The sequence below is a fragment of the Rhea pennata genome, chromosome 5 (genome assembly GCF_028389875.1).
Source record: "Rhea pennata isolate bPtePen1 chromosome 5, bPtePen1.pri, whole genome shotgun sequence".
Classification (NCBI taxonomy): domain Eukaryota; kingdom Metazoa; phylum Chordata; class Aves; order Rheiformes; family Rheidae; genus Rhea; species Rhea pennata.
Window position 1 is genome coordinate 27,717,394 of NC_084667.1, and position 26,601 is coordinate 27,743,994.

General features: G+C 36.3%; 1 protein-coding gene across 1 annotated transcript in view; it reads left to right on the plus strand.

The window, feature by feature from the left end:
• LUZP2 (leucine zipper protein 2) overlaps positions 1-26,601 on the plus strand; it is a 182,103-nt gene that overhangs the window by 61,699 nt on the left and 93,803 nt on the right. The window contains exons 2-4 of the mRNA XM_062577340.1: positions 19,534-19,651; positions 20,989-21,059; positions 24,128-24,209. Of these exons, the coding sequence (XP_062433324.1) occupies positions 19,534-19,651; positions 20,989-21,059; positions 24,128-24,209 (271 nt within the window). The remainder of the gene's footprint in view (positions 1-19,533; positions 19,652-20,988; positions 21,060-24,127; positions 24,210-26,601) is intronic.

Below are 26,601 nucleotides of genomic sequence, written 5' to 3' on the forward strand. Positions count from 1 at the left end.
CTTATGCCATAAGAGACCAACAGCTTGCTTGGCTGTCAAGAACTTACAGGCCAAGAACATCTGGAATAGGTACAAAACAAATTATTAGAGAACTAGAGTCTGAATAATTAAATAATATCACAGCATGAAAATTAATCTTTGTGTCTTTTGGATTTAAAGCTAATGATAATAAATTCCTAGCTCATGGGTAGAGTACATTTGTAATTAGAATTCAACCGTTAAAATCCTGAAGGCAACTTATTTGTATGTACATTTCTTGTTACGTAGCTTCCTGAGTGGGTTGGTGCAGAAAACCTGCTCAGTATAATTGCATATGATCCACCAATCTTTAAATGCATCTTTGGGATCGACAGTGCCATTGCACTCTGGATGGTACAAATAAAATGGACTATGTTTGCTAAAAAGAGGCAGACACTGCATTGCTTTTTAAATGAGAGTTCGTTTTTCTCTCCTCCGTAGTGCTGTGTTCCATAGCACATCAGGGATTTGCTTGGGTACTCACATTTCTGCTTCACTGGCGTGTAAAGAAAATAGCTGCAAAGAGGTCCCCAGGCTTTAGAATTCCTCTTACTTTACCTTCCTTCCATGGCAGTTTAAACAAGCTGCCTTTCTTCCCAGGTGGCAGTGCCTGGCTTTTGGAGACAGCAGTTGTATAGAGAATAGGAAAGGACTGTGGGTATACCTACCTGACACACAATCTGGTGGTGAAGTTGGACATGAGCTCAGATGACTGTGCAAACCTTACCAGTTAAATTTTGTAAGTATATGTGTGTATACATATATATATATACACACACACATATATATATATGAGTGTGTGTGTATGTGTATACACGCACACCCATAGTCTTTATCAAAAGAACCTAGGAACTGGGATGGGATCTCTGTTGCACCCAATAGATATGACAAGGCAAAGGAGTTTCAGTCCTTGACTTTGTTGCGTTAAACAAAAGCAATTTTTTGAAACATATTGTGCACTGAGGTTACCTCTGAAAGCCATTAGATCCAGGATAATTTTTTTTTCTTTCTGTTTTGTCTGTTTCATGTAGATATCTTTCATGCTGCTCTAATTAAAAGTCTACAGTCCACAAGAAATGCAGAAAACATTGCCAAAAGTAGCTCATGCATAAGATGTAAACAGGCTTTACAAGGCAAAGGTTAAATATCTAGAGGAGGATATTGCAGTTATCCAAGAGAATTTCAGTTAAGTAGGTAACTGTCCTGGCTTTTTACTAGGAATAAAATTTAAAGCATCTTTAGTCCCTACCTCCCAAAAAAGAAAAGAACTGGATCACAGCTTTTTCCTTTTCTTCCCTCTGAACCATATGTTTGCTGAAGAACCTCAGCTTCAGAGATTATTTCAGACTATACAAGAAAGAATGAACTGTGAATAATACATTAGACATCAGTTCATGAACATCTAGGGTCCAGTGATCGTACTTTCCTCAAATTGGATACATTAAAAATAGTAGCATAAAGCTGCTTAAACTGGAATATTTTAACTTAATACTGGGCTTTAAAAAACAGACAGAACATGAGTGATAATGGATGCAATTTTAATGTCTTTGGAAGCTGGCAGTAGGGAGCTATTCAAAGATCTCTCAGGGAAGTATGTAGGATTTCTGAATATATCGCTAAAGATTATAAGGACTTGGAAAAAAAATTGCACATGAAGCTAAAAGGAATTATCCCCTTACCTGTCGTCGTCTTAAAAACAAAACACCACACTCCCTAATCCTTGGATGGGTGATATTAGCAAAAAGTGCCTTGGAAGAGTTAAGCTGTTATAATTTGATAATAGTGAATCCCTTTAGTACATGCTTTATTCAAAAATGCTGGTGCGCGCCTGGGAGCAGAGTGCTCACGACAGGATCAGCTGCCAGCCTTTCCTTCCCCCAAAGAAATCTTTGGGCAATACCAGGCTATATCCTCTTCAAGCTGTATCTGTTAGAGGAGCAATCTAGGCAACCACATGTTAAGGTACTGAAGTTGTGTAGGGAAAGCAAACAGCTTGTTATTTGGGGTAAAGGAATTTTGTAGTTGATCTCCATAGTTGATCTAAAGCGATGTGGACTTTTAATGACTATTTCATGTCATGAAGTGCCAAGAGGAAAGAAGCGAAAGAATCTTGATTTACTGCAGTTTTCTCCATTTCCCTTCATGAAATTAATTACAGTACAAACGTAAGAATTCCACGGTTTTATTTATAAAAAGAACAAAAGCCAATAAGATAAACAACAATCACAGAATCAAGTAATCTGCCGAAAATTTGGAGCTATGTTCTTGAGGTGGATTTTGAAAGATACTGTCTTTTTAACTCTGTAAGAGGCTTGTATAATTTAAGATTCAATTTTTAAGTCATCTAGTTACTTTTGTCTAAATTTGTTATAGAGAAATTAGGAAAAAAATACTGATTTTTATACATAGTATGCTTTCTGTAGAACCCCTTAGAATTATTTAAATACAAATAATAAAATACTTAGAATCCTGCTTTTTTTAACTAGCTGCATTATCTAGGATTTTTCCTATGAGTATGGAGGCTCCTGGCCATATTGAAGAACCTCTGTTACAGTGATGTTGCTCTACTGAGTTTGAATCTAAAGCCTGACTTTCAATATTAATGAGTAAACTTTTCTGCTATTTAAATGAACAAACGTTTTACTCCTGTGTGTAAATATTCATCCAAACAGAAGAACATTGATCATTATATATGTCCTAAACCAGGTTCCACTGAGGTCAACATGAACTATTGCATTGACGTAATTGTTAAATCAGCCTCTTTACTGAAATGAATGTGATGCAACTCCCTTGCCTTTTTTTCATACTCAAATAATCTTTGAAAGCCTACACATGACATATGAATAAGTATGTACTGTATACAAAGAAAAATAATCTGCTTGTCCAGAGAATAGTCCAGCTTGTCTGAGATGGTCTGCTATTGCTGTGCTTCAGTTATCTGATCTTAGAAACACCTGGCAGTAACTGAGCTGCATGTCATGAATAAGCTCTTAAAGACACGTGATTATTCCTTCCAGAAAAATGTGTCCTATGACAGGAATAGAGAACAAAAAAATACATGTGAAAGATATACCTGGCTTTGAGAAAACCCTTAAGACCTGGATTCTTTAAGTTTTGGACCTAATAATGCCTTTGAATTCGTGTGTAACTCTGGCATTTCTGCACATATGTGGATAGAATTGTACTAGGTGTTGCTTGTAGCATAAAAAACTGTGAAGCATGGAATTTTGAAATATAGTTAGCTAAAGTATCTTATCATAATATCATTGTTGAATTCTGAGCTACATAAGACCATACAAGTGTGTACATGCAGGCATTATTTTCTAAATTTTCCCAACTATGAGCATATGAATATAGCATCAAGGCTATATACATCACATCTGCTTCTCTGAAGTTATTCAGATAAGTACAAGATTACTTCCATGCTAATGAACAGAGTATATATTTAGAAAAGATGTTTCTGCAAGATTTCAAGTGTTTTAGTTTGATCCTCAAGAAAAAAAGGAATACTTCAGGAGGTACCTTATATTCTGACTAGGTGTATGTATATATATTTATATAAAAAAGATTTTGTTTTTATCTCCATGGACAATTCTTTTTTTTGTTTCAAGGGAGAAGGTACATCAGGTGGAAGGAGCAATTTGTCTGAAAATACAGCTATTCTGTCCCATTTACATTACAATAGTGAACTTTTCATGGGGGGAGGGAGCGAACTATGATGGAATTATCAAGAAGTCAATACACCATATTTTATAGTCAGCACAAATCATGAAGAGGATGTGTTAAATGTGTCTTTCAGTCTGTAAACAACTAATGCTTCCTCATATCTAATAATACCATACTTCAGTATAATTAAAATCCTTCATGCATATTCACTGTATTTAAATATCTGGGTACACATACAACAAGCAAAACACATCACTTACTATGGAAAGTCCACTCTTTTCAAGGTGATCTCATATTGTAATTCTCCTTGAGAAAATCACTCTGTAGTTCAAGTGCAACCTAAATTAATATATCCTTTAACCAGCTGTAGGGTTATATAGGTTTTACTCATTTTCTAACATTTTTTGAATGTGCAGTGGTAAATAGAGGTGCCTCCTTCACAGCCCCCTAAGAGACTGACTCTCATCCACTTTGATTGTGGGGATTTGTAATTAATCTCTGCTAAAGCTTGGATTGTTCCACAGACTGCTGTTCAGTAATGCATCCAGGTGCAGAAGGATAGATGATTCAAACAAGTGAGGAGTAAGATCTTCCACAAGACCCTCAGTCTGCCTTATTTGAGCTCCAACAGCAGCAACAACAACAAAAAAGCTCAGCTGTTTGAGATACTCCGTGTTTCCAGAAGAATGACTAAAGATTTAACTCCCTTAAGGCTAAGCCCAATTAAGCAAAAGTTGAGTATGGGGTCAAACTAACTGTTATACTTAAGTCTAGTTTGATCTTCAACTTCTTCCTCCCCTCCCCCCAATTTCAGTAAATTATTACACATCACTGCACAGAATCACAACTTTAAAGGATATGGGGTTACATGTATTGATGTGATGTCTGTTTTTCTTGAGTGAGGACTTTCAGGGAGAAGGATTTTGAAGTTTGGTACCTAGTCATTCAAATAATAATTTAATTCCTCTGCAGTTTTTGAATGGAACTCTTTACTGCTTTGTTTTGTCAATTTTGTGTGTGAAATGGATAGTAATCTTAGTGAAAATATGTAATCTAATTCTTTGAACATCTTGGAAAGATAAACACTGCAGTGAGCTCATTCTAGTAACTTTTGAAGACTGGAAATTGGGCAGTGTACAGGTAGTAATAGGCTGATGACTTGAGAGGTCTATCCAGCTAGAGATACATACACTTATGTTTTCTCAGCATTGCTATTGTAGTACAAGACCTCATTCTTTCCCTTTTTGCTATGGTTGATTTTGAGTCACTTGAATAAGGATCACAAGAAACAATACAAAAGGTACAGCAAGCATACAGTACAAAAGTCATGCATAGAAAATTTACAAGTATAGGCAATTGCGTGAATTGTCTGTCCCAGTTCTGACTTTTCAAAAATAGGCTAGATGCAGAGGAAGGAGATTCTTTTTTTTTTTCAAGAAAAGAATGACATATACTTTAAAGAAGCCTCCATTATTCATATATACAGTGAATTTCAGTCATGTTTGCGTGCCATTTTCTAAAGGAAAAAAAAAAAACACACCACCAACAAAAACTCTTTGAGCTCAGAGTGCCTTACCAAAGAAGTTAGCTATGTAGCATTTGCTTTCATTGATCCTGAAAATCTGTGCAATGGAAATGTTATTCAAAGCAGATATAAATGAGAGAAAAATATATGTACATGGCTATACTAAGTCATTTAGATATACACTGAGCAGGTTTAGTTGATGTGGTTCTTAATGCCACTGACGAAGTGCTTGTGTCACTGGGAAGCTGATACAAATGAAAAGTTTTGAGTGAAGTTGGAGTGGTACACTTGGTTCCATCTATAGAACATATCAGGTGCTGGTTGCTGACTGAGGCATATGTTGAGGGAAGAGTTAGGGTCTAAGAAAAGAAACTCTGTAGGAAGCGAGGCAGTCATTTATTTTCACTGTTTGCTTTTTATATCTACTTTTTAATACAGCCATATTTTGGCAGCGCAGAGGATTTTCAGAACAGCGCAGAAATTTGCATGAAGCTTGATAAGAATGTTGCCCTTTAAAACTTGACCTCGATTCTGTACCTGATAAATTTAAGTGTTTGGTTTTTCTCCTGCATAATTCTCGTTATCTTTGTATTCAGAAAATAATATAAGTAATTTCAATGAATTAAAACAAAAAGATGGAAGTGATAGAAATATTTATATTTGCACTTGATAACAGTTTTCATTATAAATTATGCTGTGACTTCTGAAAAACTCTTATATGTATGTAGCTTCCCAAAAGTCTCTAAAAGTTAAAGGGAAAAGTTGTGAAGGTAGAGCGATAGATTTTTGCCGTCCCAAGAGCCACTTAACAGATGAAGCTGCTGAGGAACCGGTGTCTGACTGTCAATATGAAGTATACCTATAGCTTATCTGTAGTTTTTCCTGCTTCCTTGTCATAGGAGCATCCTGACCTTGCCTTGATCAGGAGCTGAGTAACGAGTCGTGGTTGGCAGGACAGTGCCCGCACACACTGAGCGCGATGAGCCTTGCGGTAGGAAGTGGGTCGGCTTTTCCTGATACAGCCTGGCCCTTGCTTGGTCCACTTAAATGGGGCTTAGCAGTGTCACCAGAGTGTTCCCTCTCCCCTCATGACGCTCATGCCTGTCAAATAAGGATGCCTTACGTCCTTGGAGGATATGTTCACTTTCTCCAGTGAAAAAGTGATTCGGTCATGAGTCTGGGTCACTCAGATACTAGAATGATGAATGCTGCAGAAAATTGCAGGTGAAAATAAAAATTTTGGTGTTTACAAAGGGCTTTGAACACTCAACAGTAAACGTGGTGGAAACACTAATGGAAAGAAAAGAGCAAATTGCCTGCATGTTTTATGTCACAGACACGAAATATCCACTGAAATTGAAACCTTAGTGGAAAATTCTCAAAGATAAAACCTAAGTACTGCCTAAAATTTCTGTTATAAAAATAAACCATTATATCCAAATTTTAGGAAACAAAAATTTGGCTTGGAAGGAAGTATTGCATTAAATAAACCTAAAGGAAGGAATGTCTATTTTTCTTATGAGTCTTTCCATTTATGTGTGTAGTTTGTTTTTATAAGATCCAGTAACAATGGGATATGTTGCAGTTTTTTATGTATAGATACTTTTGAATAATTTTCTACCACTGAATTGGAAGATCATATTTTTGATGTACAAATTTGCAGTATTTTAGCAAGTGTTAGGTACAGAGATAAATTTATTTTTCTGTACTTGTCATTTATTTTGTTACTGTAGTTCTTCTTCAGGAAGATTCTTCTTCTTCTTCTTTTTTTTTTTTTTTTTTTTTTTTTTTTTTTTTTTTTTTCAGCCTTTCTGTTTAATGTTTCAGTTCTCTTACTTGCCAGGTATTTTTGGTTATTCCTTATACTTTGTATTCACTAGCTGTTTCATAGTGCGTTGCCCTAGATTTCCCTTAGCTATCACCTCCTCTCAGCTTCTGCTGAAAGTAGCCTGTTGGTATCTTGTTGTTAAAGAGTAGGAGACATAGCAATGGTCTCCAGGTTGTTCATTTAGCACATATGTTTGCTTATCCCAGTACTTGGCAGTTCTTTTGAGCCATCCAGACATTTGTGACTCTCACTTAGGCTTCAGCTTGCTGTTCAGGACTTCATAATTATTTTCTGCTGTCTCTGTATCTTGTTTCAATTCAGTGACTTTTTATCCTGGTAGTTCTACAATCCACGTTCTCTGCTAGGGGACCGTACCTTGATTCTTGGCAGGTACAGCTGTATTTTTGTCTTCAGCTTCCCTTTCTTTCTCCTTTCCTTTCCTCTTTCTCCTGTTGATTGTGTTACATTCAGAAATACAAATAAACTGATATTACAACTGAAGTAAAAATGCTAGTTTTGATTGGTCAATATATGACTCTTAACAAGCCATGCATTTTTGAGCTACTATTTAATTGTATTTAAAATAGAAGCGTAGTACACTTGTACAATTCAGTTCAAGAAAAATGCTAAATATTGCAGCAAATTCAATTTTACTCCATAGTATGTAGGCCTTTAGTTAAGGATAGCTTCTGAAAACATGATTTTTTTATTCCAAACAGCACTTAAATATGTTTTGGGGCTTTATGAGTATTTTTAAGGAAGTGTTGAAAGCTGGTTGAGGACATTGCTCAAGATGTTGAGGATAATTGCAAACTATCTAATCAGAAGTGAAAAGCACGTCCTGGATGTGTCAAAGGAACATTACCATCCTTGTGCAAACACAAATAAAGGAGCAAACAGTTATTCCATTTCTTTTTGAATATATTTTAAGGATGCTAAAGATAAGAGAGTCTGAAGTATTCCAAATCAGAAGCAAGCGAGTCTTCAAGCCACCAGCAGTTTGATAGTCTGCGGGGGAATATGAAGCTGTAGTTGTGGACCTGAAATGTCATCTTGGAGAGCTAATCTGAATTGCCACCCCCATGACTATCAGCTCTTAATTTTGACCTTTCTAGATGTGAATCGGCCCTGTGAATTTCATAAGGGAACAGGAGGGGAGGGGACGGGACGGGAGGGCAGCCCTGTGTTGTCAGAGATCGAGGTGCTGGCTCCCCGTCCTTCATCGCAGATCCACGTGGGTCTTCAAGCACGTGAACACCAAGGACCCTTTGGTTTATATTCTTTTCATGAGTTAATATCAGCAATTTTACTCTCTGGCCTTTTTTTGTTGAGGCAGCATTTACATGAAAGTATGGGATAATAGTGTCTTCAGATAATCTGTTTTCACGGTGGAGTGAGCAAAGCTAAAGGTGGTGTGATAATACACAGACAAGTTTAATGCTGAATTGTTCAAAGTTGTTCTTTAGGCAGAATTTAAGGTAAAATTAACTATACAATTTCTTCTGTCTGTTCTGTTTGTTGTTTTAGTACCATTATAAGAGCTGAAGAACAGGTGAAAGGACAGTACGGCTAGCAGAATTGCTGAGTAGATGACTTCTGATGCAGTGGGGGGAGGATTTTTTTTTTCATACTAGAGTTGATATAACAAGTGTCCAGAAAAATCCCCTAGATAGGTAAAATATTCCTATATATTTCCTTTAAGAACAAAATATCTTATGAAATGATTCGCATAATTATGTAGTGCATTAAAAGAGGAAAAAAAATTCCTTCTAGGTATTGCTGAAAAATTTTCCAAAAGGAATAAATAGGTTCTGGTATTTCTTTGCATGAGATTTTAATTTTGTAAGACTGAAGGTCCAATGTCTGTTGACTTCATAGAGCCTGAATAAGAACATTCTAGATGTTCCCCAGGTTTCTCTAAACTTTTGTGTATTTCTTATAACATTTTCATGTAGCTTTTGTAGTAACTTTTATCCATAAAAGGTGGTTTTTAAAGAATATATTGTCTTTTTCAGAGAGTCATGTGCTTGCTCTGCTGTCTCTCTAAGTCAGTAAGAAGACAATTTAACATAGTGCTGATTATCAGGAAATATAAATTAGTCCTCAGAAGAGGTTGGGCTTCGTGGTTTGCTCATGATGCCTTTTTTGGATTTGCTTGAGAGATGCTGTCTTACAATACTTGTAAGATTCCTAAATCTGAATATAGGGAACTCAGGAGACTGAACACTGCAGCTCTCTACAAACTAAATTTATGGATTTTTCAATTCATCTTCAATGGAGGTGGAATTAATAGTCCATCACATATAACTCCTCTGGTAAAATGTGAAAGTAAGGAAAATGAAGGAAATTGTCGATATTTTATGTTTAGTATGCCTAATTCTGGAGGATTACTTAACTTCTGCTAGGCAACTGTATGATAGGAGACCGCTATTGTTGTATGGAAAATATCTATCCTGATTTTATCCTTTATTTTATCTCATTATTTTGGAAGTATCAATTATGTGATATGTTCACCTCATGCTTTTGATGCTTTATTCTTTTAATTCTTACTTTTATCAGTTGGGGGATATCTGCACTGCAGCACACTTTGGTCCCTGCCATTTGGGAAACAAATAATTGATATGTAACTATTGGATTATTTAATTAATATGGTAATGAGTATCTGTTTTAGTGATATATTGATGTATCAATGTAATATATTGGAGTGAGACATTCTGATTGAATGATGGAGCCTTTTAATGAATTAAAAATTAATTAATATATACTCTTAAAATGCAAGATATGTAGACCTGCTATTCTCAGCTTTTAACTGAATATCATTAGTCTTGGTAAGTCAGTGAGATTTAGTAGGTGGTGTGCTGGTTTGAACATGTTCTTCCATTTCTTTGGTGAGGTACACCCAAAGTGCCTACAGCTGGGCAACTTTTCAGCTTTGCATGAGAGGAAAATTGCAGGTATTGAAGATTTCTGTTTTTAAAACGTCAGATGGGCTCTGGTACTGATGATGCTCTGTAATCTCATAGTGCCAAAGTGCATAAGCAAAAACCTGGGTATTAAGCTAGCCATACAACTTGCCTGCAAGTCACAATAAGAAAATGAATTGGTTACATTTGATGCATTTTTAGCTCTGAGGTTGTCCTTACTCCTTATGTGCCTAGTATTTTTTTTCAATTTATAGCACCATGATGAAGAAAAGGGGGCAGAAGACAATAAAATTGCAGGTGACAGATTTGCTGGCAAGAGTTTGCATGTTTCAGGAAAAAATAAAGGGGAAATACAGGCTGAATGTTAGGAAACATTTTGCTCTAATATGCTGATCCAGTAGACTGTGGAAATATCTCCCAGAGGCAGTGGCAGAAGTTCCAAGGCTTGAGATGTTGTGAAACTCAAATGGTTGAAGCACTGTAAACTGATCGACAGGGAGCAATAAGGGCTCAGCAGAAGAACACAGCAGAATATTCGATAAGCTGCTTTGGTTTCTAAAGTTCTGTAAGAATGTCTGGAATAATTTTAATCAAATGCAGAGGTTTTCATTTCTTTGGTTGAAAAATATTAGTTTGTTTTTCTTTTTTGGTAAGAATCTAAGGTAAGTTACATTATCGTCAGAGCACGTGACAGAAACAAGAGAGGAAGAATTATATCGAACAGGCTTTTTTACTCACTTTTGAGCAGAGTTAGTGTAGCAATTAGCATGCAAACCAGTTTTAAACATTTGGAAAATTTCTCGCTACAGGCTGAAACTAATGTAATCTTATTTAATAACAGAAAAGCTTTAAATAGTGAGGAAATAATTTCTTTCTTCCAGCACTAAATGTGCACGTATCTGTCGCTTTTGACCCAATTGTTTTCTTAATGTTAAGAGACGTGAGATAAGTGGGACGTGGATGCACCACAAATGAAGGTGTGTATCCATCCGTCCAAATTCGTAAGCGGAGGAGGGATGCTGAAAATGTCTGTCTGAAGCGATGGCCGAAGGCGATGCCTTCGCTGCGGGGAGCCTGCGCGCCCGGCCGCGCTGCCGCGCTCTCCGAACGGCAGCCGCGGGCGGCGTTTCGCCTCGGCCACCTGCGTATCTGCGTGGCTGCCGCTGTGCGGGCCGAATTCAGTTTTTTCGTTAGGCAGATTTTGTTCAGCCTTCAGTAGGGCAGCAGGGGATGATGGTGGGCTCTGTCTTGTGCAGGAATTGCTGCCCCAGCGAGACTTGTGCCGCTGCTGCCAGACGGAGAGAGAAATCCTGCCAGAGACTGATGCAGCTCCCGGTCACTACCTGAGCTCTGTCCGGAGAGGTCATCCTCTCCGCCAAACATCACAGGATATAAAGAGATCGGCTGTGCTAGGCTGGAGATAACTTCTGTGAATAACCTGTTTAAATGTGACCTTCTTGCCTTTGGGGGACTCCAGTGGCAGCAGAACCAAGCTGCTGTGATTTTATAGTTTTTTATGGCATTCACTTCACTGAAGTGACTTCAGAGTCCTTTAGAGGAAAGCTGAACTACTTCCTCCTTGTAATTTATTATTTATCTTATAATCTGTTGTTATAAAACATCTTCCTGGCCCTCCCAGGTCTTGGGAAGTGCAGGAGAGCACTAACTTTCCCACTGTTCTCTGATAAATATTGCCAGGATCAGGACTTGCGTTTTCCACCAGTTACGGGCTTTGATCGCCAGGCTGTGGAGTCAAGCTCCTCCTCCTTGTTCTCTTGATCACAGTGACTCTGAGCAATTCAGCAATATCAGGGTTTAATTTCTCATAACAAAGAACGTGCTTAGGTACTTGTGGTGCTGGGTGGCAGCTGATCAAGAATTTAGGATCTTGGAAGTAAATGAAGTGAACGGATCTTGGAAATGAATGACTTTTTTAAGATGTTAATTTGGAAAATGTAGATCTCGTATACTAGGAGAGTACAGGATACGGTCTGGTACTGCAATAAATCTAAGCATTAGATTTTTTTAAAAAGTGCCAGGAGACAAAGTAGATATCTCATCACCAAGACAAGTCACATCCATAGGTATTACTCATACTGCATTATTTGCCCTCCCTCAGCCAGAACAAATGTCAAGTGTACTTCAGCAAATACCCAGCTAGATCTAAATGAAATATATACTGCTGGGTGATGCCACAGTGCATGTTTTTGGCATGAATATAGGACCTCGGTTTGAATTTAAAAAGAGTATTTCCTGTGATGTCTCTACCTAGAAAAGCATTGCCGGTACGTTTACAGGATTCATTTTTGTTTGTGTGTGTTTGTATTGTGTGTGTGTGTATGAATATATACATGTATATAAAACAAGAGTATCCATAATTGTCATTATGGATTGTCATTTCTCATCTTGTTGCCTCAGGGTTATTTCCCTGCATTTTTAAAAAAGCAAGTGCTGCAATTTCTATTTCTGAAACAGTTATCTGCTTATGGCTGATCAGTGAACTTTTTTTCATGAAGGGTAGTTATTAAATAGTGGAACAGATGCTCACAAGATACACATTGACACTTTTGTCAAGTAAAGTAGAATTATTTAAATTTTATATGAATTGAGATAGCAGCTTAGGTAGAAGAAGAGAGAGTTTTCCTGGGTATGTCATTTTGTTGATAGGTGCATTTTTATTAACAACAGAATTAGATGTAAAAATCCAAAGATAATAATGAGATTAAATTATGTAGCTAGCTGAAACAGCAAGATTAACCTGACTGTATTGTAAGAGACAGTGGAAGGCATTCAGTGCCTTTCCAAAATTAAAAACTTTGCTGGTTATCTAAGGAGACTAATGTAAGTGCATTTAAGAGTAATAACATTGAGGTCATAGTTAAAAGCTTCTTTATATGTGCAGTAGAAAACCAAACCAAAGGTGTTTTTATATGTATAAATTATGAAGAATATCAGAACTGAAAAGGGTAATGTTACCTCTCAGAAGGCAAATTGTTCTAGTATGAATGGATTTCCTATTAAAGACTAAAATCTGTAGATTAAATATGAGAAGTCAACTCTGTGCAGAGGACACGTCCATATTTATACAGTCTATATTTGAATAGTTGTAAAGACTAATTCAATAATGTTGTTTCCACAAGATTTAGTAGCTTCCTTTCCACATTACAGCTATGTAAATCCAACAAGGATTCATCCCTCCAGGTTAAGTGCCTACAGAAAGGTAGCACAAAGAAGAAAAAAGGCTCTACTCACCTGCCTGTACTTTTAGGAGAAGTTAAGTTTTCTGTGGGGTCAGTCACAAGGTTTTGAGCATTCTCGTCTCGACAGTAAACTCTTTGCTTTTCTGTCCTGTGTGCTTTTAGGTAGATCAATACAGGCTTTGTTTCTCTGGGTTGTTATTTTCAATCTCACATTACACATGAGGATTCAACCTGTTGTTTCATCTCCTGGAGGCTAAGTATCTAAGCAAAACTGCAAGCTTTCAGAAGTCCCCTTTTGCTCACTGAAGGGAGTTGACAGTTGCATGTTTCCCCTGATGAGTGATTGATCGTAAGTGACCAAATATCTATCAAAAAGCCACTAGATATTTTTGGTTTATTTATGGTGATTGCATTAAAAAAACAGTAAAAAGAAGTAAATTCAAAGGGCCTGGCAAAGGGTTCTCTATCTCCTAGCAGTGCCGAAACCAAACTAATGCAACAGCACTGCTGTCGTTTCAAGGGCTATTAAAGTTAGAGTAGTTAGGACTCTTCAGTCTACCAAGCAGTCATGACCTGGTATGGGTATTTAAGTATTGCTTTCTACTTGAACTATTAATAAACCAGGACTGGAACATGTGACTGTGCATTATTCTCAGTAGGTAAGAGTGAAATAATCTGACCAAATATGTTGACCCACAAATAACAAAAACTTTTCCTCGGTTCCCCCTGAATCCCAAAATGTTTCATGTTCACATTTCAAAAAATGCTTGTGTTGGGAAAGGACAGAAGAGCAATGGTAGGATGTTCTTCTGTTGTTGTCAGTGATTTCCATCTCAGGTTTGCTTATTCTGCAATTTTAAAGATCCTTGTCTTCAGCTTCCAGGTATGGTGAATTAAAATTGAGATTAATCTTTCTCTCACTTCAGTATAAGCCACGTTCATATGTACGCATTTGCAGCCATGAGTGATTGCTTTAGAAGCACCCGGGAAATCGTATAAAATCGTATACTTTGCACGTGTATGCAGTGATTTTAGTTTTTTTTTTTTTTTTTTTTTTAAAAAAAAAAAAGCCAAATCCATGACAGCCTTCTCAGAATACTTACTGGGTAAAAAGTTTCTTCGAGTTTACAGTAAGTTGTCTTAAATTATAAATTGCCAGTAAAGCAGGAAAGTAAAGCTAAACAAAACAAAAAAAGCCTCTTAAGTTTATGGAATGTAACTGGCCGCAGATTTCTTCGTTGACATTTGCTGAAAGAAGCATCCGTCCAAGTTTATAGTCTTAGACTGAATTTCTAATGCTCTGTGGATTATACTCAAATTTTCTCTTTTGTTTTAAGTTTCCTTTGCAGTCAGGGACATTTATATAACATAAATAAATAATTGAAGTGTTTATAAAAGTTGTATTTCAAAGACAGGCTTTGTAAACCTAGAGGGAAAACAAAATCAATTTTCTTTTGTCCTGAAATAGTACATATTACTCAGTGAGAAACAGACTCAGTGCTGATTTTGAAGACTAAAAGCTTAATTTACAAAATTTAAGAAAACAACACTCAGAGGTGGAGTGATCTCTAGGGGAACAAATTGTTCTAGTTACTAGGCATTTGTGTCCACTGCATCCTGAAAATTAGAAGCTGTTGAAATTTGTACTGTATCTATTCAGTCAAGTCAGTAAAAATAATAGAAGAGTCAGAAGAGCTGACTGAGTTTAAAACTTTGAGAGAAAAACATTCAAGAAAGAAATGATGCTGCAATTTACACTGACACTATGTCAATATACTGATGGTAGAAATGAAACAACTTGCAATTAGAGTATTATTGAAGACCTTCACATGCAGACTATTACCAAGTTGTTCTGTTTCATCAATATACATTTTGCATCCAAATTTTTTCTTCAAATTTGTCCTTTTTTCGGTTAATTTCACTTTAACAATTCTCAATCTATGTATAATGCATTAAATAGGAAAATAAATGCAATAAGACTTGGTGCAATAAGACTGGAAGAGATAGCTTCATCTAATTTTTAAAAGGGGTATTCACTTGCTAAAATGATGAATATTCACTGTAATCCCAGGTGGATATGCTGATAATGAAAATTCATTTTGCAGAACAATGTAACCAGGTATTCAGAGGTCAGATTTAATCTGTGTATAACTACGTAGTGGAGTTCCTAGGAATGGGTTTAATTTACTCTGCGCTTGTATAGTTATACCTCAAAACAAATGGAGTACCCTGTTTTTCACACTTGAATTTATCAGAAAGTCGCTGCTTTTCGTGGTGTTATGACAAGGTACAGTGGGATGCTTCAGTTAGTTGGCTTCCTCCAGACTGCTCCCCCTCGTACAGGACTGACGTTGTAGTTTAACTTAAAGAAATTGTTCGGTTGTCTATTTATTATATTGCATATATGTATGTGAAGCCTTCGGAAGAGTGCTAATCTAATGCCTAGGAGACTGAATTTTGGTTATTGAGAATTCAAAAGGGAAGAATAAGAAAAAACAACTGAGCAGGGATCTTTGCTTAAACCCAGTCGTGAAAGTCCTGTTAATATTACAGAAGTATAAAAGACAAAGTATATTCAGTCTTGTAGAAGAATACAGGGGTCCTTGAATCAATGAGTAATCTAAGTGATTCATGGTCAGATATGTGTATTTATAACTACATCTTTTTTTTTCTTTCTTTTTTAATTGAGCTGAACTTGGCTTGTTTAAAAACCTTTTCTCAATAGAAATTGAGGTCACCAAAATTGGCTGATCTGAGGTTTTGCTGGCCAGCTGGTTTCAAACTATATGGGCACTATTCTTTGGCACAATACTAAGAGTCAAAGCTTCATATTAGAGGTAATCTTGTCCAGAATTAAAACCTGTGAGAGAATATAATAACTAATAGCTCTGATAATTGTTTTGCGTCTTCGTTCTTATTTCTTTTCTTTTTCCTCTCCCTTTAATGATTCTGACATATAGTTGTTTCTCTCTTTGGCTTCTCCTGGTTGTTTGTGTGGAAATATGATACGACAGTCTCAAGCCAGCTAGCTGTCCTGCTTCGTTGCACTCCTGCCACTTCTGTAATCTAGCTGAGCAGGTAGAAAGTGCTAAATACTTAAATTTTCTCTAATCCTACTCAGAACTAGGTCATACCAAATTTCATCTTTCCTTGAACTGACGTCTTCTGATTTAGCCTCTGCTTAATGCCAGAGTCTGTCCCACAGATGCGTTTCTGTCACAACAGTGGTATGAACTTATTAGAAATTCTGGTTAGGTCCACGCTAGTCTTAGTGCTCTGTGTTCCCTATCAAGTTTTGGGTTGAGCTTAAAAAGTGACAGTCAGCCTTCGTGTTCTTTCGAAAGTGCACTTTGGAAGCTTCAGGAAGCTGGATGCCTTTTACTGCTTGTTTGTTATACCTCACCCATCTTTTCCTAATTTTAAGAGCCAGGAATTATACTCGGCAAGGGATTATACTCATCCTAGACTTTTTGAACCACTGACCCTCACCTCCTGTCCACTATGCCAAAATCCATTTCCATAACTAAAAATATATTTCAGAGGAATTCTAATCATGATTTCAAATAACAAAAAATAAAATAAAATAAAAAAAAACAATAAAAAAAGGCAGCTATGCCAGTAAGTCTTGAACAGCTGTGTGTCCCTTTCAAAAAAGAGGATTTAGTTTGTTCTGTGGCTCACTGTGGCAAGCTGGTTGTTAGTTTTTTTTGTGTCTCCCCCTCCACCTAATATTTCATATTATATATTTTGAAGGAAATTTATGTGTATTGTAGCATATTTAAGTAAAAAATTAGGTTAGAGGATCCTAGTTCGTGCAAATTAGTAAATATCAGAATTTACAAGACAATAGCATGAAACTTGTGCTAATGAATGCCCATGGGAGAGTTTAATTGGCTGCTTGGGACAGATGGCCTTTAAATGTTCAAACAAGCCATAAAAACTCATGGGGATACTTTAAAGTGATTACTTAAGACAGTGTTGCCAGTTGCAGGTAATTTTTTTTTTCCATGCAAGATTTCACTTTAAACAAAAGCGTGACATTTCAATGGCAAAGGAGACCATAAAAGCTTCATATACTTTCTGTGATGTTAAAGAGGAATGCAAGTAATGACTCTCTGCCTGAAACTAACTGCCCACTTTATCAGGAGAAAAATTCCTCCTTGACCTCTGTGCATCAGCAAATTAAAATGAGAGTACTCTCTGCAACTTTTCATGTTGATTGCACCTAATCTTCTTGCTGCTACTGAGATTAGTCAGCTCCTAAAGTGACATATACCTTGTTAAAAATTACACATAGCTGAAGTGTTAACAAAAACCGTAGGTGCTTCTTCCTAAAACTTAATGCAGAGGATTTTCTTTTCATTGTGTATAAGAACTAGAATGCTAATATGTAGCAAGTATTCTAGCTCTGGCAAGATTTATTTCTTTCATTCCATTTTAAAGAAAAATATGAACTAAAATCTTGGATGCTAAGGTATGGAAGGTTTGAATTTTTGGCATGCTGTTTTTCCTGTAAGCCCATGATGAGTTTGACTGCATGACCCGTATTTGAGATTTTTCTGATAACATCATTTATTCCTATTGAGGATAACCAGGTTATTTACAAGTGCAGTTTAGTTACTACTAGGCATTTGTAATGTGTCTTCACATTATCTCCTCATATTAATTTTACCCATTGTCTTTATATAGTCATCTCTTAGTCTCACTCCAAGATCTGCATTTTCTTTTACTCTTGGTGGATGAACATAATACAAACAATCTGAAACCACAGTTTCTTGAAATAAATGGACATGCATAAATTTAGAAAAAATTCAAAATATATCAAGAGAATAAAATAATTTGCTGAGACATGAATTTTTACATACCAGCTACAGTTTAGTTAGAAAGATTATAATTTCTTTCCTACTATCTGAGGAAAACTTAACATTTTTCTGGCATTGAAGAAAGAAAAATCAGTATCTCCTGTTTTCCTCTTCAACTATCCCCTAAAAGGGAGCTTCTACTGAAAAATGAAATAGTTAATCCAGAAACTGAAGACCTTCATTGACAATGCTGGGTACAATGTTATAGACAGAAACGGTTTTTTATTTTTACAGCAGCAAGTGAAAATTGGAGATATTTTGCTTTTCATTAGAGATGCATCAGTTGCATCTGTAACATGTTGGTAAACTAAGCTGAAGATAATTAGGAAAAGCACATAGTTTAGTTTCAGCATTACAGTCTTATGTTGATTGAAGAGACATTTCACTCAGTCATCTCTGCTAGATATGCAAAATATCATTTGATATCAAACAAATAATTTCTTCATATATCTGTCATCTGAGCTGTTTATTGCTAAAATAGATCTGAATGATATTAAATAACATTAAGTTTAATGACTTCAGTGACTGTCTTTGCTAAAGGGTGTATTCAAAGTCCGTTAAGGGAATTGTAGATTCCTGCTTAACTTCAAGATCTTAGATGTGATAATAAAATAATACTGATATGCTACAGAATTGAGAACCTTTTCCCCCCCTTTCTAGAAAGAGAGTTACTGGAAGGAGGATTAAAAAAATGGATTTAAACTGCAGTTGTACCAGGAACGGATGTCTCAGTTCCTTGATCAATCTTCTTCAAAACAAAAGTTTTTAAATGAAAAAATGTGTTGTTTTAGAATTACCTGAAATGCTTGCTTTTTGCCTGAAATGGCATATATGAGTTGGGTCAGCATTTCATTCAACCAAAAACAATATTAATTGGATTGATTTTGTTCTGGATTTTACAGAACCTTTGAAAAATGTAGTTATCTTCCCAATAAAAATTGCCATTTTGAGAAGGGTAGACAGACTATTTTGACTTATCACCTAAGCATATCGTAACAAGTTTCGATTCCTCTTAGCATATCCATCAGTTTTCGTTTATCCTGCAAGGAGGTCCAGGTGGGGGAAAATTGTGGAATGGAATACATTTTACAAAGTTCAGATAGCTTTGAATCATCCTTTGCTCAAATTGCTGGCTGTCACAGAACTTCATACTTCTAAAGGTTCACTCAGTTTCTTGTATGGAATGTCTTTCAAAATAAGAAAAATCTCATACTATTATACATTATTCAACTCATGTTAAATGCATCCTTTTTGCTTCCTATTCATCACAGACAATATACTGCTGCCAGTGTTTCAGGCTGATGGTTTGTATACTCAGGTGCAGCACATCATTTGGCTATATAACATATCAATTTATCAATATTAGGAGAAAGTAAATTATTATGTAAGCGAACAGGGGACCTTCCCACACACCCAGTGTTGGAATTGATTAAATTTGGATGAACTAAGGCTGTTTTCAAATGTATTTAAGAATGTTGTGAGGATCTCATATTTTCGTTTTCTGTGTTAGACAGGGCTATGAAGAACTGGAAAGACAACTGAAAGAAGTCTTTAAGGAAAGGAGCAATATTCTCCGTCAGCTGTCGAAGACTTCTAAAGAACTTGAGGGAATTAAAGTAAACCTCCAGGTTAGGTTATGTCTTGGTTTCTGTGACAGAGGATCATTTACCTTGGTTTGTTTGTATTGATATCTGTTTACTGTGAAAAGTGAATGGCATGAATAATTATTATTTTATTGATCTTGTACTGAACATAAAACTGATATTTTTTAGGAAAAAGTAATCCAAATATGTTGGACCCTTTGTCCGCTCACTCAAAAACTGAAGCATATATGATACTAGAATATAGTAGGGCAAAAGAAAGAAAAGAATAAATTGTCTTAGTGGAACTACTGCACGTTTACTCCGGCAGCCTTTAACAGAAAGAGATGCTCTGATACCGGTGGATACATCTTTGCTGACGAGCTGCGTACGCTCGGCTGGGTTGGCTGCTCCCTTTACCAAGCTGATGTGCTGTCTATGCTGAGTGATTGGACTTACTGAAGGGTGTTTAGTTCACGAGCTTAGCTGACAAATTCTGCTAGATGAGCCTGTAGCTAGACAGGTAGTGCTGAAAGCACCTATGCATTTAATTTAGGAGGTTGTAGGTGTCACTGGCAGGCTGAACTTAATGGCAATACTTGGATTAACTCTGCAGTGAAATCAGCTCCTCGAAGGGAGAAGCATCCTGCTCTGAATTTGTAGTTCTGAAATCACTAGATGCTCCCTTCAGGGCATGCCTGCCTTTGGATGTAGTTTGTTGGCCTAATCTTAATATTCACTGATTATCATTTGAGATTTCTGTGTCTCTGTATTTTATTTCATTTTAAAGGACAATATTTTCCTGACATTGCATTTTTATCTCCATGTTCGTGTAATCTAGATCGGACAAAAAGAGAGATGCTGTTCTGTATGTTAAATATTCACAGGAGTATTTTTTTGGTGCCAATTTATTTGAACTGTGGCCTGTTGAACATTTTCCCTCTCTCCCTTTTTTTTGAGTCCTTTACTATTCCTTTATTATTATTATTCTTTTTTTCTCTTACTTTAGTTATGCTAGAATGGCAGAATAGGATTTCTTGTGCAGCAAAAGCAAAGCTATTCTATCAGAGATTAGTCAAAGGGCTCTACTATTATCTTCTGTATACATACATCTGTCATATCCTTCTAATGCTTTTAGCCATTTATATGTTTCTAAATCTCCTTATTGTATTTGATCAAATCTCTTTCAATATTTGAGACAAAACAGCTGTGTGCAGTTAGCAGTGCTGAATTATGGTAAAAGTCAGGCTATTCCTTTTTTTCTCGCAAACGGTAATGTGTGTAATTCACTGAGAGCCTTTTATGAAAGAGGCTCCAATTAATCATTTTGCAGATGAATAACATTAGAGATCTCTCTGGTAATACATTTTCTACTTTGTTATCAGTCTTTGAAAGATGATGAAGCATCGGCCAAGAGTGATGTGCAGAAACTTCTGGAACTGGGCCAAAAGCAAAGGTAAGGGCCAACTTCCACCCTCTTCTCTCAGGTTCTAGACCAAAAACTGTGAGACCATGAACTTCCTTTAGCTTAAGATGTAAGCACCAGTGTACTCCAGCGTCTGCTTACCATAACAGTAAAATAAGGGCGAGGGGGAGGCTATTTCGGAAAGATTTTCAAACAAACGGCATATAAGCTGATAAAGGACACACTTGACTTCTTAGACATACGTGAATAGCATTAGGAAGAGATGTTAGAATACAACAGTGAGATATTTGCCAATGAGAGGGATTTTGAAACTCTCGGGAATGTTCAGACATGAATTTTCATTTATTCAAATGAACAAAATCAGAAGCCTTCGACAATGACTAGTGAGTGATAATCCCCAATTTATGAGTTTACCTTCGAGTGTCCCAATCTCTGGAGTTAGAAGTAGTGTTACATATGTATTAAATCTTTTTAATTAGATGTTCACACATGTAGATGCTCAAAATAGCATGCAAACGTAGGAATACCCCTACTGGATATCTGTGAGGAGTGGAATGAGGAGGAGGGAGGTGTATTCCCTTCAATTTTTTCATTGAGCACTTAATAAAAGAGTGACTTTACATGGCTGGGAATGCAAGCCTAGTCCTTAGTTGCTAGCTATCATAATTTAACTATCATTATTCAACAGAAGATGACCTAGTCCTCTTAATTCTTAGAGTTCAGACTGATAAATCACTGTATCAGTACAATTTTAACAACAAGCAAACATAACTAACAGAGATCACTTTCTCTGAAATAATATGATGTGATGAATACATCCATATCTCACATCTTTCTCTAGAGAAAAAAAAATATTAAAAACTTAATAAGGAACAGTGTGTATTTCTTTCTTTACTAGCAATGTGATACCATGTTTAATAGAAGCTCTGCCGTACATATGAAATTGCATTGCTATAGAGAAGGCTTACAATAAAATAACCTTCAATTCTTCAATACAAAACAGATTAGAGCCATAATGCAATACCCATGGAAGTATCTCATTTTCACTTCAGTGGAGATGGATCAGATACCTAAGGGGCTTTCAGATTTTCTAGACAAATGTATTGAATAATGAAAGCAAGACTTCATCTGATACTCTATTTAAACATATACATGTTAGATAGCTTGTATGCGACTGAAGGTACACACTTTGGCGCCATAGCTGCCCTTGTCATGAACTTCATCTTTCATACATGACATGATTCTGGTTATGTGCAGCTTCTGTGAAATAAAGACATTAGTTGATTCAAAGCATTAATGGACTATTGAGTAAATTTTTAATTGGACTTTGTCAGTCGCAGATGTGAAATTTGTGTTCTCTAAAAGGAAATGTGTATTTCTTGGCCACACACATTAGCCACAAGTATTCTTCCTAATCTCCTGCTTGAATCACCCCTCAAAATCTCTCAAGGTCTGTCCAAAACATACCTGTTGACTTCTGCTTCTAAAGGACTCAGCTATGGAGTGTACTTCAGAACTGCATTTTCCAGAGATAAACCCATAATCAGTGCAATATGCATCATGCTTCTGAACAGTCCTCAGAAAAAGAAAAGGATTTTTCTTTGTACACCAAGAAATACCTTAGAACTGATGTAGGTACCTGCCTACTTTTAACAGGATTTTAGTTGCATAGAGGTATGGAGATCCGGGGTAAGAAATTGCTGTTGACAGTGTGCCAATGATCTCCCCTCCTAGAATTTAACTAATGAAGGATCACAGTTTATCTGCCAAAAGCCTCATCTGCAGTAGGAGAGCAGGAGTGCACTTATTGTTATGTTTAAGTCTGTTGTAATTGGACCAAAATACAGAATATATTTGGAATGTTTTGCATTATTAATCTTATGTTTTACTTATTTTGGACAAATGTGAGCTGTGAGCACTACTTTGATTATTCCTTGCAACGATTGACAATACAGTAAAGTTTAGGGTGACAGAACCTCAGCTCATGGTAAATTGATGTAGCTCTGCCAGCTTCAGATTAGATTTTTTTTTGAAGTCCTTTTTCTGTGAATTCTTCAGTACTTCCCAAGTTGCAATTAAAGTTGGTCACAACACTTACTGTGATGTTTCAAATTCTATTATTTCAGTGCACCATCAGCATTTTGAACTGATCATATCTGTTTATACAGTATGTGAGTTGTACTGTGCTAATGGTGCGTTGGTTTCATGCTGCTCAATCACTATTTCAACTAAATCTATTCTGTAATGGTCTTCCTGAAGTTACTAAAAGCAATAGAGATACAAGCTAGAAAGATGATCCAGAAGCTCACGAAGTTTTCTTTTGGTATGAACCAGACGCTTTTCACTTAAATTTTCATCAGGCTAAGTTATCACCTGTGTGTAAGCCAAGTTCATTCTTGTTTCTGAAGGTTTACGCATGCAAGCAACAGCCTTGACAAAGCTCTGGAGCGTTTCTGAGATATGTCAATCTTGTATTTCACCACAGCCATAAGGCCATGTGCTGTGGGCAGAATGACACGACCAATGGAGGATCTCAGTCTACCATAGTTATCAGTAGAGAAATTCCGACTCCATCAGTGATGTGAATTTTTTTGACCCAAAGCCCAGACAAAACAATATCTTTTTGTTTCTTCCCCAGTCACATGCTAGACTATTCTGATGAGGTTTGTGTTGTCTGTTTCTAGAAAGAGCCAAGTGACAGTTTAATTTTATCTTTTTTATTATTATTTTTATATATATATATATAGTGTAAACTATTTCTTATTGATAGTAGTGTGGTCCCTGCTCAGTGCGTGTTCAGCATCCTACTTTCTTCACTTCTATTATGCCTGTCCTTTTAGCTAGAAATTATACACTGGCAGATGTTCAGCACAGCAGGATTCTCAGTAGATGTAAAAAGTAGCCAATTTCCATTACAGATAACTTTTGTCTTGTGTTAGCACTGGAGTTCATGAAGTCGTCATGATTTTATTAGCAGGACAAATAGACACAGCACATCTGGCACTGAATAGTTTAAAGCACCTTTTCTTGACGCTAAAGAGTTATTTCTTAATGGACACTTGTAATGAAGTTTGTGTTCTGTGTTTTTAACAAAATAGGGAAGAAATGAAATCTCTCCAGGAGGCCTTTCAAAAGCAGCTTAATGAGGCAGCTGAGAAAGCAGAAAAGCAGCAGGCTACCGTGAGTGATTCCTTGTCCCTCCTTCATTATTCTTGTTTATTTCTCCTCTCTTTTGTTTTTATTTTTTTAATCCTCATGCCTTGAGAATTTTCCGTTATCTCAAATATCTTGGTATGGAAAAAAACTTTGATTTCAAGTATGCATCAGTTCTCTACAAGCTTCAGAAGAAAGGCGTTGAAGAAAGTTTGGATGCTTAAAAGTACTAAGATACTCATCTTCACTAGCTTCTATGGGATTTAGGTATATGCTATCTTGGAGATAAGAGCCTGTCGTTGTCCTGAAGAGGTAACAAGACCTTCTTGTCTCATTCACACCAATGCACGTGTCGTACCTCCACTGACTTTTTCTGAAATCACTGATGATTTTCAGCAAGAAAAGAAACAGGTACCAAAGAGTCTAGTTTTGACTGCAATAGATCTATTAATATAGGAAGATATTAAGTTGCATTAAGATTTCATGCTTTAAAGAAGTTCTGTTTCTGGATAAAATATACAATTGCTTGGATTTTTCTGTACTGCTGTTATGCTGTGGGGCATAAATAGCCTGATTTTGCTACAGCAGAAAAAAAAAACCCACTATGTTTTCTGCTTGATGCTTAGATGTAAATAGGAAAATTTTCCTGTGGTAGTTAGTAGTACTCTAATAACAGGAACATCATGCACATAGGTTGACTAGATGACCTTCAGAGGTACCTTCAAACTTCAACTGTTTTGTGATTCTGATTCTGTAGACTTGAAAACAAGCTGCGGGGAAGTTTCATAATTCTATTTTTAGTTTCCTCTTGGATAATCACTGTTTTATTTAGTAATGTTTTACTCTTTTTCAGTCTCTCAAAATGAGGGTGCTCCCAAGAAAGAGATTTAAAATTACAAACTTTAGCAAATATTTGCCAGTGCTTTGATGTGATTTGAATATGATATTGTGTCCTTGGTGACATGAGTTTGTTATTTTTATTATTAATTTAATAATTACTTTAGGAAATAAAGATATTCCCACTGAAGTTAATGGACATACTTCAGTGTGTTCAGTGAGAATAGAGACCTTGTGTCCAGTTCAGCCACTGAACTGTGCAGTAGTCTTGTTAAGTCTAAAATAATGCCAGGTTTTTAAAGTATCAGACCTTGGATTCTTAGTGCCTGAATCAGTAGGTCAGGCAATGGCTAGAAGGCACTGCTAGTGCCTTCAGGTCCATATATAAAGGTAACTCAAGATAGAGGTGGAAATGGATGGTTGTGGAATATGCAGGTCGCGCGCCAGCATGGGGTCGGAATGCAGTGAGGACCTCCCGAGATTCCGGATGGCAGAGCTCTTCTCAGCCCCTCCGTTTGAACATTGGCATTACAAATGTTAAGCTTGAATTTTAATATACTGTTGGATTATCATTTATATGGGTCATGCTGTATTTTGGTTAAATATATATATATATATATGTGTGTGTGTATATATATATATATATGTGTGTTTAACATGCTACCTCCCATCTGGAAACAAAGTAGCTTTCAAACTGAAGAATTGAAAGAAAACTTCAGGGGAGAAAGGGAATACATACAATTTTTGAAATCACTTTTTTCTTTGTTGCTTAGAAGCCAGAAGCATAAAGATACCATTTTACCTATTCTTTTTCTTCTACAATATACATTTATTGGATTGTTAGTATTTTTATTTTTCTTCTCTATAGAGAAAAAAATTGTTTTGGTAGTAAACTATATGCTTTATTGAACTTCAAAAGTTTAAAATATTTTTTAGATATTCTGGATATTCAGGCCACTATATACCCTGAAAAAAACTGCACATTTATAAAGATGGTTTTGCACTGAGGCAAGCTATATTGTCCTGAAATAAGAATAAATGAGAACTTAGTCCTCTCTGCTAAGAACTCCAAACATGCTGACCCAGTTATCTTTTTTGAGGGGCACTGATAAATTCCCAATAGCTTTGACAGAGCAGCAAGTAGCAGTCCTACAAATTAAAGGTGAAAAACATGTTTTGTTATTTAATCTCTGTGTTAGCTTTGAACGGTTCTTCAAGACTTTTCAGCTGTGGGCTGAATGCACCTGAGATGCAGGGAGTGGACAATTGGCTCAGTTGTTTTAGTAATATAACACTCTGTATTTTTAGCTTCTACAGCAGCACTATCCGTATAAAATCAACCTAGACAATAACACTGGGAAGAATACCAGATTTGTTCTGCAAAAGTCAAATAAAATCTATTCTTAACTATCATGCAAAAATATGCAGTGCAAATAACAGAAAAAACATCTCCATTTGAGTTAAAAACAGAATTCGACTGGAAGTGTTGTCAGGCGGAAAAAACTTGAACTCTTCAGCTCCATTTTAAAACTTGCCAATAACAGAATATTAAATTTGCCAGTGATTTTTTAGGAAAGCTGAA